A 15,096-nucleotide genomic window follows, 5' to 3' on the forward strand; every position below is an offset into this window, starting at 1 on the left:
AGAAAATTCCTATAATTTATGCACAAAGCCGTCAAAGCAGCACCTGAAATCAGAAATGAGCATTGGAGTTGCATGCTTGCATTACAAAAGTAAAAGAAATCAAAATAAAGGAGCTTAAATAATTCAAATTTTATTTATTGAAGCAAAGCAATCAATAAAACAGCCCTGACAGAAAAGTCTCATGTTGAGTTTCCCATTCGCCTAAAGCTGATTTAGAACATCACTCAAGGAATATGAAGAGACTTTCGTTATTCATACAGCCGTATAACCTCAGCACATTTCCTTTGAAATAATTTTCTTGACAAAGCTCCATGATCTCCTTGTAGCACCGCCAGTTGCAGCTAACTAGGGGTTTTACTTAGCTATCACACGGGAATGTATCCATCGCACTGTAACAACAGTTTCCTGATTAAGCTTTAAAAAGGGTAGCATGTGAAAATGCAAATACATCTTTTACAGAGGACAGCCAAAGGCTTTAAAGCACACCAATGAAAAGGAGGGCCATAAACAGTATAAAAGTTCTGAGAACAAATCTTGTTTCAGGTAAATTCAACACATTTTACCACATCATACAAATTCTACAGTCTGTTAAAAAGGCTTTAATCCCTCTCACTTTCACTTGATTATAATTCATTTTTATTGATATTAATCACTCTTGTATGGCCAAATGGAGAAAGGGCTGGCTTGTATAATGTACATACATCTTGGTTGTCTATTTCTATAAAAGAACAACCCCCACAACTAAAAGAAAAACCTCACTAATTCACTACTCTAACATATACAAAAAAAAATAAAAAATACATAAACACAAAAAAACCTTAAGAAATAAGATGTGGGACTAATGGATACATGATCTGTGACTACAGAATACATTAGAGAGAGTAGCAAATGAACGTCCGACTTGCCAAAATGCCAGTGTTGGGAGTGCTGGTTTTATTCATTGGGATTTGGGTTGGCATCAGGATACTGAGAGAGGTCAAAAGTAAGCACTTTGCTGATGACACAATCTCCTTGCTGTGAGAGGAAGAGAAGAACAGTTCATACTTTAATCATATCTACAGCAGGTTGTTTCCAATGTGCATTTGTTTAACAAACAGCTCAAGATGCTTTGCTTTTATTCTGACAGAATCAGGCATATGTTTTAATGATGTCATGTTTGAAACTAGATAAGTGACTAAATCCAATCTCTATAATACAAGTTTTCTGCAGTATTTACCAAATTATATTATAAGACTTGGACCGGTCAAAGAATGGCAGAAACCAATAGACGTCTATTGTTTATGAAGTACATGAATATATTGACATTTAAAATCACATTTTTAAATAATATCTTTCAAGGCCTTTTCTGAGGGAACTGAATCAATACTACTTAAAGTCTTTTCAAAACCTACAACTGTGAAAGCTTCATGGCTGTATTTTACACTGTATATTGTTTAGATAACATTGAGAAACACACCTCTGGATAAACGCCAATGAGTGAGTCTGCCTTGGTGTAGAATTCCTCCTTCAGAGAAATGACGATGGCCTGGAAGTTCAGCACCGACTGGTCTTTGATATAATTGGCCACCTTGAGAGTACAGAGGGAATTTATGAGCTGTAGTTTGTAAAACAGCAGTGTTTATAAAAATATAAATAAATAATTGTATTTCCTTTCACAAGTAGCATTTATTAAAAGGCCCCAGTTACTGAATCAAATATTATTTCTGAACAGACCTTGCCAATGTTAGTGTTGTCCAGAGCAGCGTCAATCTCATCCAGGACAAAGAAGGGGGCGGGTTTGTAGCTAGAGACGAGCAGGAAAGATGTTAACAATATTCAAACCGTGACATCATCATAAAGTTTACAGAAATGCAAATACTTTTTACACATACTTTTTTTAATTAAGCATGTTTTAAGACTCTGTATTCCTCAGTTGTTTCACCTGTGAATAGCAAAGAGCAGGGCCAGGGCAGCAACAGTCTTCTCTCCTCCAGAAAGGTTGTCCATAGGTCTGAACCTCTTCCCTGGAGCCACACAGTTATAGTTGATGCCATCCAGATAGGGCTCCTCTGGGTTTTCTGGGCCCAGAAAAGCCTACAGAAGAGGGACACACTCATTTGATAATGTTTTGATTTGGTTTTTAATTTATGTAGGTCATGTAAAAAACACTTTTTTTTAAATTAAAAAAAAAAAAAAAAAAAAAAAAAAAGAGAAAAGAAATGGAGGCATACCTGCGCACTACTGTTGCGTGAGAGGGCCTTGTAGATCTCATCAATGTTAGTGGCCACAGACTCAAAGCAGTTATTGAAACGATCAAACCTTTCCTTCTTGATCTGCTCAAAGGCTTGCTTGGCCTTCTTGGCTCTCTTACGAGCCGCCTCAAACTCTGAGGGAAAGACCGCAACATAACATTATTAGGAGCTCTAGAATGGTACTGCAAACCTTCATCACTTCCTTTATCTCTCTCATTTAATCCCAACCTCTACCATTATCCTGCCATCTCACCGTCACTGGTCTCTTGGAACTTGTCCCTGACACTCTCGAGCTTCTCCATGGCCTTCATGTTGGGTGCGCTGATCCTCTGTAGGATACTCTGCTGCTCGTTCAGACGCTGCTGCAGTGTGTTTGTCTCCGCCTTGATCTCTTCCTCTGACAGTGCATCCTGGAGGAAGTCGACCAGGATTAAATACATTTAAGTGTACTTTGTAAGTGCAGCATATATACATCTTTTGTATATTAAGTACTTTCTAACCATTTAGAGAAAAATGCTATATTATTATTCCTACTCACCTAGAAAACCAAGTAACACACACCTCATCACATTTAAACATGAGAGGGAGAAGGTCAAGTTTGACTATTTAAATGTAAGGCGTTGGTGTCATGTGTAAATGCTACCTTAAGGTCTTCAGACAGGTTGCTGTAGTCGATTTCTATGAGAGCCTCTTTAGCGAGAACACTGCTGGACGTCCTCTGGCTGCTGGATTCATCTGTCTGGGAGCTCCCCTGGATTTGCAAAACAAAAGAAGGATGTCATGTTCTGCTTCAATCCCGATGGTATGAAAGTTGGAGCCTGTATGAGTGGGTTCTGTGTACCTCTCCCTGGCTGATATCATCCATTGTTCCAGAACGAAGAGGCAACCTGATGTCCTGCATTTTGCAGGCTTGCAGCAGGTTGTGACGGTCGCTGCGCTTCTGCTCCAGTTTGGTCTCGATGGCCGTCACCTCCTTCTGGAGCTGAGTCAACTCCCTGAAAGACACGGAAACAACATTTGTAGCACAAACCAACTCAAAGGTAATATTTATATGACATAAGAAATATTAAAGTTTGTGTGTGTGTGTTTGCAGCCGCTGACTTGTTAGCGCCACCCAGTTTCTTGCGGATCTCCTCCATCTCATGATTCTTATCATTGACTTCAGATTTCTTGGTGAGGTGCTGGTTCTTCAGGTCCTGCAGTTGGGCCATTGTTTCATCAATGATCTTCATGTGTCTGTGCTCCTCCTACAGGAATGCAAGAAAGATTTTAAAAAAAAAGACGTGAGAATTACCTTGATGTCAAAATTGAGGACAAATTGGGTTAAGTCAAGTTTCATTTCACACTTTCTGTTTTTACCTTCTTAAGTCGTTCTATTTCAGCTTCATCCTTCTTCACGGTCTGCTCCCACATCATGACTTTTTCCTGGTCCTCCTTCAGCTGATTCTTCTCGTAGTCTACCTGGATACCCAGGCGGGTCTTCTGGGTCTCAAACTCAAGACTGAAGCAAAATGTCAGGTTAGATCAAACAGGAAACCTGTGACAGGTTAACTTACATTGTGGAAAAAACTGACCTACAATTAGAGCTGGGCGATGTGGCCAAACATTTTATCACAATACATTTTTTTATATCACTTGATTTCAATAATTATCACGATAAATGTCAAATCATTATTTCTTTTGAGTTTAAAGACTGTAATGTAACTTTAATTTTGGCTCTTGAGTGAAAGTTAAAGAAACCAGATGGGTAATTGAGTTTTTAAACTATTCTTTATGGTCAGAGTTAAATTAAGTAAAATCAGCCCTACCTACTATTCAACTGACTTGTTACTAAACTCACCGCTTCTTTGCAATCTCATTCTGCCTCTTCACCTTCTCCTCCTCAAACTCTCTGATGTTCCTCACTCCAATCTCCTTACAGAATTCAATAAACACCTCATCTTCCACCTGGAAAACAAAAACATTGATATTACTGCATTGCCACACATTCTTAAATGAGCTTCAAAATGGGCCTCACTTGGTGTCAGCCTCACCAAGTTCATGCGGTCTCGCAGGTCTGTGATCTCTCTCTCGCGGGACTGGATGATCCTCTTGATGTCGTTGATGCGAGGGCCGAAGTTTGCCAACTCACTCTCCAGCTTAGATTTCTCCTGCATAATACAAATGAAGTGCCAAGTTTTAATGCGATGGTTGCTATAGCGATAACAAACAGGAAGGGGAAAACACAGAGCTGTATCCAGGCTGTACCTGCATGTTGAGGGAGAGGTGGCGGGTTTTTGTCTGTTCCAGATCACTCTGGGAGTACTTGAGTCTCATCTGCAGACCGTGGGCCTGAGACTGCACCTGACGAAGCTCTGCCTCCTTCCTCTTGGCCTTCATTTGCTCCTACAAAGAAAAACATTAAGTACAAATTGGTTGAATGGATGTCAACTGCAAAAAAACTTGAGGTATCCCAATAACTAACTAACAGACCAAAACTAAAATCTCCTTGATGGTTAATTACCTTGAGCTCTTCTGTGAGTTTTTCTTTCTTCTCCTTGAGCTTGTCCACAGCCTTCTCATCCCAGCGTCTGGCCTTGGCCTTCAGGTCGCTGGCTCCTCCAGAGATGACTCCAGACTTCTGGAACAGAGTACCGTCCAGGGCTACCGTCTGTACACAGGGACACATAGAGAGGTTAGGCGGAAAATAGACAAAATTCACAACTACCAAATAATCAGGCAGACACAGCTTTTCCAATCCTTCCATCTTCATGACACAAAAACGCTAAACCTTAATTGGTGACCTAAATGAAGTCAATCACCTTGTGTCTGTATGGCCCTCCAAAAGCGATCCTTCGTGCATCCTCTACATTGTCGCAAACCAGTGCGTTGCCGCACGCATACTGGAGGGCTTTCTTGATGTGGGGCGGCTCATAGCGAATCACATCAATCACCAGCTTGGCTCCTCGAAGTTCTCTCAGTTTCTCATCTGTTGGTTTCACCTTAGATAAGACAAGAGAAAAGCATTAGGGTCGGGCCGATAGATGATGCCATTGTCCATCGGCGATTAAATTTTTCACATAATTCCATGTGAAAGCAGGTTTTAATGACCACAAACATTATTATTATAAAATTTAAATATGCTTCGCACCTTCCTCGGAACTCTCTTCTCCCCCACCGGCTTGCCCCACCTCTCTCGAAACCAACATCTGCACCCTGTGAGTTCAATGCTGCTTTACCTGGTCCGTGCTTGTAAAATATCGCGATTTGTAACATCATAGGCTACCAAGTTTTTAACCAAGTGAAGTCTGTGCAAGTGAACACATGCACATAAGATGACCACTACACCCCGACACGTGCGTGCCCCCAATGTCATCGTCCATCCCAATGTTTCAATGTACACATCGTCCGATGGAAATTTTGTAGACATCGCCCAACCCTACAAAGCATATTGGGATTTTTTTTTTTTCCCCCCCCTCATTAAATGCTATTTAAAATTCCCATTTAGTTTTTTTGTGAGTGCTATTTTTAGCAGGAATACTGGTGCCTGATACTGAGCAAGAAATTAATAACCTCAGAGGGCTGGCTGTAAAAGCTTCGCTTGTTAACTAAATTAATGGTATTTTAATGGACATTAAATAAAAAAAAAAAAAGAGTAATAAAAGATGCTTTAAGGCAAATTCAATATTGCTGTTTTTTTATTTGACAAGTTCCATTGGGATTTGACACTTCTGAAGTAAACCTCTTCTTCGTTAAGCTAGTGAAATTTGGTGTTTTCATACTAGATTCCCACTTTGTTACTATATACTCTAACCGCTCCAGACCTCGAGTACAGTTATTATCTATACTTTCTAGTATTCACCTCGAGGTAGTCGAGAGGAAGGAAGGTCTCAGGCTCTCCTCTCTGCTCCTTGATGTACTGGATGCAATCTCTGCCAGTCTTCTCCGAGTCAACAATGATGGCGTCCATGTTCTTGCCCAACACTTTGGTCACAGCAATCTGATACTTCTTCTGAGTGGGCTGGCACAGGTCGATTAGACGACCGTACTGAAGAAAGAGAGCGGGGCATGTTTTTACGAATCAGAGTTTATTCAATGCTTTCACTAAATGTAGCATGGAAGAAGAAAACACAATTGTCTTGTAAGAATAAGAAAATATATTCTAGTACTGAATACTGTCACAGATGCCTTACCACAGAGCCAGGGTAGAGTCTTTTGATGCTCTCCATGATCTCAGCCTTGCGCTGCTGGCGACTGTTCTCCTGCCTGTCGATTCTGGCGTCTCCCAGCTGCTCCATTACCTACAGCAAAAGCCAATAATAATGGGATTTGTTATATACTTTTTCACAGCTGACATTTTCACTCGTCAAAGTCAGGAGTAACTAATAACATTAACAATAGGACTGCCAGAACAAGGCCCTCTGTATTGTGCATGAAGATTGATTACTGACACTTTTATTTCATTGTTCACATGTGTGCTTTTCCCTGATATGTGAAATTGTCTGTGGTGAGAAACATCTATTGATTAACATGTAGAGAAATGTAGTTGCCTGCTGCTCAATGCCACCGCTCAGGTTAGCTACAGATGCAGCTTGAAGTCTTGCTTAAGGACATTGTGATGGGGTAATGCGTACCAGAGAATGGTTTATTTAACTACAGTACACTGAAACCATTAACAGTCAGCCCAGATGACACAATTTGAAGTCATTCGCTTTACTTCTCCCCTGTGTGTATTGAGCACCTGGTTGAGCTCCATGTTGATCTCATCAATTCTCCTCTTGGCCATCTCCACCTCCTCGGTCAGCTCCTCCTCCATGCGCTTCTGCTCGTCCAGTGACTGCCTGAGGTGAAACAGGACAACAGAGTGTGAATGAAGGAGTATAATGAAATGCGATGAGCTGAACATAGCACACTTCAAACAATGCAAACATGAGAGCAGCATACCTGCTGGTGGAAATGTAATCCTCTAGTTTTTCAATACGTTTCTGGTTTTCCTCAATTTCACGGATCTTCTGTTTGATTTTGGCCTGGAGAGAAACAACAAAATATATGGTTGTATGCATTCGAATCAGTTCAAATATATTTATTCTGGCACGCACAAACCTGCCATTATTATCTTATTTACCTCCGTCTCCACTTTCTTCCTCTCCTCCAAATCAAGGCGGTCCTGGTCAGCCTTCTGGTCACGGTTGAACTTCTCCAGCTCCTGTGCCAGGGTTGCAGCCCGTTTACTGGCCTCCTCCTTCAGACGATGGTACTGCTTGACCTGGGGGGAGAGAGAGAGAAACAGTGGGTCATGTAAAGTCATCTATATATTTTAGGATCGATCTGATGGCAACGTAACAAAACATTTTAAATGCAATTCATACACACCCAAATATGGGATTTGCATGTGCCACCTGTCCAATTATACCACCTTTAATGTCAAAGCACTGAATGGATTTTGAGAAGCCAAGAATGTCTATGCAAAAAAATTGTATTGACCACTACATAGTCAGTCAGGATATACAGTAGATTAGGATGTTAGTCCAATATTTTTATTGCAATCGGTACAGTATACAGAACAAAGGACTCACTGATAATTTACAACAATCTACAAAAATAGGGTTTAAAGGTAAATTTACATTTAGTTTGTTTAGTTTTATCAACTAAAAATAATAATGCAAATAGTTAGTAATTCAAAAATGAATATATGAACATTCTAACATATCAGACCTGGTTTTCTTCCAGGGTGAGGTCCTGGCCCTGGCTCTGTGCCTCCTCCTCCATGCGCTCCTCAAACTCTTGCTTGGCCAACTCCACCGCCTTCATCTCTTTATCCAGTTCATCCATGTCCGCCTTACGCTTCTTGTACATCTTCTGGGCATTTTGCAATGATTTGCGCGCCGCCTCGAGCTTCTTGATCTTGTGTGAGGTGTTCTCTTTGGCCTTGATGTACTGCGGCCTCTTTTGGTTCAACTCAGAGTCTTTCTCTCTGTGGGCATATTCATGTGATTAACAAAGCCCTAGGGTTTTAAATGACATTAGTTAGCCTATACAGTAAGTCACCCGAAAAGTGAGCTGTGAGAAGGCCATCATGTCATTGTCACTTACTTGATTTCCTTCTCAATAGTCTGCTGTTCCCTCATCAGCCTGCCCAGCTCCTTTTTCTTGTCCTTCAGCTCCTCCTCCACATGGTCCATCTTTTTACGGTCCTTATCAATCTCCTTGTTCCGCTGGCCCAGCTCTTTGTTCAGCTTCTCAATCTCAGTCTCATTGTGGTACAGCTTGAAGAGCTGCAACTGAACACTAGCCCTGGCCACTTCGTCTTTCAGGCGCTGGTAACGCTCAGCCTGGAGGAAAGATGGGAGGAGAGGGAAATAAATTCTATGTGTTTTATATAACAACTGCCTTTGTTTAACCAGGAAAGAAAATCAAAGTGAATTTTTCAAGTGTGTCATGGCCAAAAAGGCAGCAATAACAGTGCGCTACAAATAACACAGCATATGTGGTAAATCAAGATAATCAAATTATGAAACTAATTATGAGTATATTTTATTGCAAGACAAATAAACTTTAAAATCAAGGCGCAACAGTACATTAACCATTTAATTTCCAATCCAAGCAGGACACAAATACATACAAGTAAATGTAATTCCAGAGTAACTGTATTTAAGTACATACCTCCTCTTTCTCTTGCTTTGCTTCTTTGCGCTCAGCAGCAATGTTTTTCTTACGATGGTAATTGAACTGCGTGTCCTCTTCTGCTTTCACCATCTCCTTCTTCCTGCGGTCGTACTCCTGGGCCAGCTCTCCAGAACGTGAGATTTCCTCAAACAGAGCTGTACGCTCCTTGGGGTTCTTCATGGCAATAGACTCCACAGCTCCCTGGTGGGAAATAAGCAGGGAATAAAACAGGGGTTAACAGGAGCTACTGCCAACTCCATGTTATACAATATTAATTTAACACCAGAAGAGTTATATTTTTGCCCTCTGCTGTAATTGGTCACAATTGAGTCACATTAAAAGATTTTCTTAACTGTACTGGGATCACTGCAAAGCAGCATTACGAAAGAGCGCCAATGAATACACTACTCTTAAAAAAGATTTTTAGGATTGCAGTCTCACCTGGAACACCAAGAAGTTCCTAGCCTTGATCAGAATACCAAGTTTTTCCAGCTCTTCGCTGTATTCAGGCAGGCTCACCACCTTGCTGTTTATGCGGTACTCAGAGGAGGAACCTGATACACAAGAGCCAAATGCACGTTAAAGGAGACAAAACATCAGGAAGATTAGTGTATGAAAAGCAAATAAAAGATGGCTTCATGATCTTGTCATTAAACTTGTCCAAGGAAAGACAACAGTCATATAATAAACATATAATGGCATAATTGTAATGTGTTGACTGACTAGATTTGTTAATGTAATGACAAAAATAAAACTTAATTGTGAGCACAGTGTGGCAGAGTGTGATGTCATCTCTGGCTGAATGGTTTGAAAATGAGGCCTTTTAGCAAAGAGTGCTGGTAGGATTGTATGGCAATGTTTACAATTTATAATACTGCAATTGGATATACAGGCATATGGGCTTATTGAAGCACTGATTACACAAATTTTTACTTTAAATTCAATTACTTCAAATTTAGTCGACTGTAAAGCACACAAAATACACAAAAAGTTAATGCCTACTAATTTCTGGTACAAATGAAAGAAGACAGTTATTAGACAGATGTTATCCATTTCACACAGAAGCATTAATGAAGTAACTGAATCATAGATTCCAACATGACTGTCAATGGCGGTTCATACCAATGATGACCCTTGTGAAGGAGCGTTCCTCTCCGTTATCCTCCTGGTACACCATACTGACAAAGGCTCTGTTGGCAGCTGGCTTCCCTACGGGTGCTCCATGGATTAGATCTTTCAAAGTCTTCACACGAAGGTTGCTGGTCTTCTCCGCCAACACAAAGCTGATGGCATCCATAAGGTTGGACTTTCCTGCAACAACGGCGTTCAGATTTTTAGTAACCTGTACAAATCTAATGTCAAAGCACAATATAAAAATATGAGTCATCTGTTTATTAAGCACATTTAACAATATTCATGACCTTTATTGATGTGCAGTTTTCTGTTCAATTCAGCGTTTGATCAATTTACACTCCGGTCATTTTAAAGGCTGTAGTTTGTTGGGATGTTGTATTGAATGGCATAAGAAGGGTCTTGCCAAGATTTTGTCCTCCTATTTAACTCCCTATGTAACTGTGTTCACTGGGATGATAAACTATAACTTTGCAAGAGAAAATGGGATGATATTACATATGATAATATTAAACGTTTACAGATTAAAACATATAATTTCATCATGTAATTATACGACAAAATCATCGATATGCACACATAATGTTACAACACTAACGTCGGAAGTTGATAGTCATAAATCATAACACATAACATTGAAATAAATGGCAAAGTGCAGAACTGTTACGTTACACGGAAGGATAGTTAGTACGATAACGTTAGTCAAACTTCTGTAAGTAAACTTATCTAATACGGTATCTAAAGACAGCGGGCATTGCAGCACTGTTTACCGTTAGCCAATGCTAGCAAGCAGTTTGCATTAGCCGCGAGATAATATTGGCAATCACAACATACCAGATCCATTGGGCCCGATGATTGCAGTAAATTTGTGAAAAGGTCCGATAATCTGTCTTCCTTTATACGACTTGAAGTTTTCAATCTCTATCAGTTTTAAATAACCCATTTTCGTTGTATATGTATGGCTGTTCTGAAAAAAAACGGCAGTGATTGTTAGCTGACGTTAATGCTAACACCCAATGTTTACCGGACAAACTCAATCTCAAAGACGAAGAATGCACGCAAATTAATGCACCCCTCTGTTCAAGCTATTGTAGGCCTGTGCGCAAGTCACATTATGAAGTGCATATTTAGTTTAATTATCTAAACAGCTTCATAGTCTTAATCAGATGGACGCGATGCGGTTGTGACAACAATGCGCCATTTTACAATCCAGCAGGAAGCCCAACGAGCGCGCGAGACACGAAACCTCGCTGTTTATCGCGAGGCCAGATGGAGTCGCTTGGTGTTTTAGGACCACATTTGTGCCACCACGAAAGTAGTAGTAAGTATGTAACTTACACAATAAATTGTTATTAAATGTTAATGTCAGAAAGCCATGGTGTTTTGTATAGGTGCGCCACTCACTGTTTTATGTCAAATAAAATCACAAAGACGCAGCGGCAAATTGAGTTGTTACCATGGTTACCAAGGGCATCCAAACACAACAGGATTCCAGCAGTGAAACGGCTTCATCCACTGAGCTGCTGTGGGTCTAAAATCCGCTTATTAATTTGAAATAATTTAGCCACATCTGTAACGGGAGAGGTAAGTGCTGCTTTAGATCTGTAATCACTTTCAAGAAAATACCAACTGAATTGAACAGTTTGCATCCACTCCATATATAGTCGACAAATTCACCCCAGGTTTTGTTGTGATGTTGTAAGATAATGATATCTGTCTTAAGATGAATGCAGCAACAAATAATTTCTGTCCAGCAAGCCATAATAATTACTGTTGAGATGTTGTGCCCCCCCCTCTGTAGAAACAGAGAAAATGTACAAAGTGGATTTGCCTGTAGACCAGTCTATAGAAATGGCTGTGGAGAGGCGAAGGTCTGCAGAGACCACACGCAGGGCCCGGATCTTCAACACCCAGCTTCGAGTGATGGGCCTCGACCTTGATGCTCTCAACCAACAGGTCCAGGAGAAAAAACATCAACAAAACATAGAGATGCAAAGGGACAAGGCTTTCGGTAAGCTATGGGCATGATGAGAGCCAAGGAAGGGTCTAAATTAAACAAATAATTAATATATAGATATATAGGAACCCAAGTAGGCATTGGCATAACTAATAAATAATAGTGAGTCCCCTACAAGAACATTGTCCAATTATGAAATCACCTTACACCACTAATGAGCATTGATCACATTTATTTTCATTTTATTGCAGATAAGCTGAGAAAGTATCACGATGAAGCACTGCTGCAACAAGACATAGATGGAAGACAGAAGCGAGCAGCCTTGCACACTGACCTGACACAGTATTGGGCTACTGATCAGTGTGTAGAGGACTCCCGCGATGCTGATCTCAAGTGTGGCCTGAAGGGGGCATGCAGGATCACCATTCCAGAGGGTGAGCTGGGTCCTGCCAGTATGCAAATCTTTCAGGTAGGCAGGTGCTTGGTGTGCATCAAAGACCAGTGGAACAAAATGCAATGAATGGTTAAACAAATGTCCATGCTACCCCTTAAGAACTGTGTCCTTGTTTCATTTACAGGGAGAGGGTATCGGAGAGGAGCAAAAGAGGAGAGAACAAATGAAGAAGACAGAAAGAGATCTGCAAGCACAGAAGGAAGACAATGAGAGAAGACATGTGAGAGACAAGCACAGAGGTGAAAAACACACACACACACACTGTAATCACTGATGAGCTAACGTACTGTACGCTATAGCCTCAGTAAATCACACACATGCTTTATGCTTTCCTGCACAAACAATCACACACTCCTACGCACAGCCCTTACTGCCAGGTGGCATTGATGGATGCTCATCCCAGAAAGCCATTATGTGTGAGTGTGTCATTGAAGAGCTTTGCACAATGGGTAATGGCTAATGCGGGTGTGACAAACATCACAGTAGGTGATTTCCAACTTGTATGTGTCACAGAAATGCTCGTGAGCAAAGACCTTGTGCATCAGGACCTTAGGGGGGTTCAGCTACACGCACTAGAGGAGGAGTGTAAGAAAGCTACCCGCATCGGGCTCGACAACTCCAATCAAGCTCTGGTACAGTACATGCATGTGCACACACAGATGGACACACAGATGTACACACACGCCACCCGCTGATGTGGATGCTCAAAGCAAAATCCAGTGGGGCTTTGAGCTCTGACATGCTGTTCTCGGGTGGGATTTTGAAATTAAAATTGCTAATTGAAAATGTTAAGTGATGCGTACACACACTTGCTGCAGGAAGGCGGCCATCATATTAGTTGGTAACAAGCAACATGGATGGTTAAACGGCTTTTATGTATGCGTGGGCCCTCTCTGTTTTTAAAAGCCCTCATTTAGCTCCCCCCTCATTTCCTTGAATGCACTCAGCTGAATCCTCCATTGGGAAGCATTATTATAAATCCTTACGGTCATGGTATTTTTCATGCTAATTATATGGTTTCTCTAATAACCACTCACATGCACGATGCACAAGCAAATACAACTAACTGACTGAGTGGATCTCTCAGGAGGACATTCACCATATGGTCGACTCTCGACGTAATGCTAGATGTAACCACATATTAGAGGTTGGGTTTCGTAAAGCTAAACATCAAGGGAATGATCAATCAACTGTTCCTGAATCAGCGGTAAAGGCCCTGCCACGTCCTGTTCCCCACAGGCTTCAGAGCGGGCGGAGAAACTAAAGGAGCAGCAAAGGAGAGAGGAAAGGGAGAATCTTGCAGAGATGCAGCACATTCTGACATCCGACATGATGACAGAGCGTGCAAAGGCAGCGGTGAGAGATGTGGGAGGAGGGAGGCCACCCCACATTCTGATAGACAAGTGGAAGGGGATGAGCCCTGAGCACTGAGTGCCATCCACAAGGAGAGAGAAGAACAGCGTCTTGAGAGACAGGTACTGGAGTCACTCTAAAAAACAACGCACCTCCAGTACACACAGGGCACCATGAGCAATTCATGGTGAAGTCACATCTTACTCTGCTCCAAGCCCCTTTTTAGTTCTACCTTAATGCAAAAGTCCTAATATCTGTGAAACAGATGGGTGACAAATTGAACCAAAAACTAACATAAAATGTCTTAATAAGATGTTGGGCCACCACAACCCATCCGAAACAGCTTCATTGCACTTTGGTATAAAGTCTCCTGAACTCTACTGGAGGACATAAACCTACATAAACCTAATTTTGTACAGAGGATATGTTTTTCTGCTTTCATATCCTACTACCCATCTTGGAACCACTCAGATTTATCTTGCAACCTTTTGGTCAGGTGCTAACCCCCAGGCTCGGAACCACTCCTTCATAAGAACACTTCTAAAGAATACAGTTCACAGTACACTCAGGTTTACCATTCAAACCCTTATTTCTTCCCATTCCTTTAGCGACAGCGTGATGCTATGAAGATTCAGAATGCAGCTTGGGAACTCCAGCTCCTGAAGTTGTCGAGAGAAGCAGAGGAGGAGGAGAGGAGAGCAGCAGAGCTGAGGAGAGAGAAGAGGCTTCAGACAGACCGTTACAATATGCAGCTGGCCAGAGAGCAGCAGGCATAGTGAGCACTGCACACACACATACACACACCGACTATTCAGGCAGTAGTCAGCAAATGTATTTTGGGTGTATGAAGTACTCTAATGTAGAATTCAGATTTAAATAAGCACTCACTGTGTGTTTGTGTCTCTGTCTGCCCCAGCGAGGAGTACCTGAATAAGAAGCTATACACCAACAAACCCACCAAGGACTACTTTTATCAATTTAACACCAGCTCCCGCTGACGAATGCACCTTACTCAGGCTTTTTCTGCTGTGACTAATACACTCATACACTCTATCATTGATTCCACTCTGTGTGAATTAAATCCTGATAAATCAATACTTGCTGCTTATTTTTAAGTGACATATAGATTTTATTTGCTGATACTGATGACAGAAAAGGGAACCCTTTTTTTATACAGATTGTTCCACATACTTTATTTTTCAATCATATATCCAGTTACAGTGGTAGATTCATTATGCAGTTACAGTTATATTGGCCCCAAATGTGGTACACCCAACTCCTGACATTCAGCCATGATACATATAGATACCATCAGTCCCATTGTG

General features: G+C 41.2%; 2 protein-coding genes across 2 annotated transcripts; one reads left to right on the forward strand and one right to left on the reverse strand.

Annotated features, from left to right (window-relative positions):
- Positions 1–119: 119 nt before the first annotated feature.
- On the reverse strand, positions 120–11,237 carry smc1a (structural maintenance of chromosomes 1A). The gene is made up of 26 exons (XM_046057072.1): positions 10,842–11,237; positions 9,999–10,187; positions 9,318–9,430; positions 8,874–9,077; positions 8,304–8,542; positions 7,926–8,184; positions 7,336–7,476; positions 7,155–7,237; positions 6,952–7,051; positions 6,404–6,511; positions 6,073–6,258; positions 5,033–5,212; positions 4,735–4,881; positions 4,479–4,616; positions 4,265–4,381; positions 4,072–4,178; positions 3,591–3,732; positions 3,333–3,478; positions 3,073–3,226; positions 2,875–2,982; positions 2,485–2,641; positions 2,211–2,365; positions 1,922–2,073; positions 1,714–1,783; positions 1,457–1,567; positions 120–1,014 (listed from the first exon to the last, which is right to left on the reverse strand). Exons 1-26 carry the CDS (start codon positions 10,948–10,950, stop codon positions 934–936), a joined length of 3,696 nt encoding a protein of 1,231 aa, XP_045913028.1. The 5' UTR covers positions 10,951–11,237; the 3' UTR covers positions 120–933.
- A 7-nt stretch (positions 11,238–11,244) lies between these two features.
- Positions 11,245–14,866, forward strand: ribc1 (RIB43A domain with coiled-coils 1). The gene is given in 9 exon segments (XM_046057073.1): positions 11,245–11,328; positions 11,809–12,018; positions 12,216–12,433; positions 12,543–12,657; positions 12,932–13,050; positions 13,658–13,841; positions 13,844–13,893; positions 14,380–14,546; positions 14,688–14,866. Coding segments are annotated over 9 exon segments (1,197 nt in total). The 5' UTR covers positions 11,245–11,276; the 3' UTR covers positions 14,770–14,866.
- Positions 14,867–15,096: the final 230 nt, after the last annotated feature.

The sequence above is a fragment of the Micropterus dolomieu genome, linkage group LG08 (genome assembly GCF_021292245.1).
Source record: "Micropterus dolomieu isolate WLL.071019.BEF.003 ecotype Adirondacks linkage group LG08, ASM2129224v1, whole genome shotgun sequence".
In the NCBI taxonomy this organism is placed as follows: Eukaryota; Metazoa; Chordata; class Actinopteri; order Centrarchiformes; family Centrarchidae; genus Micropterus; species Micropterus dolomieu.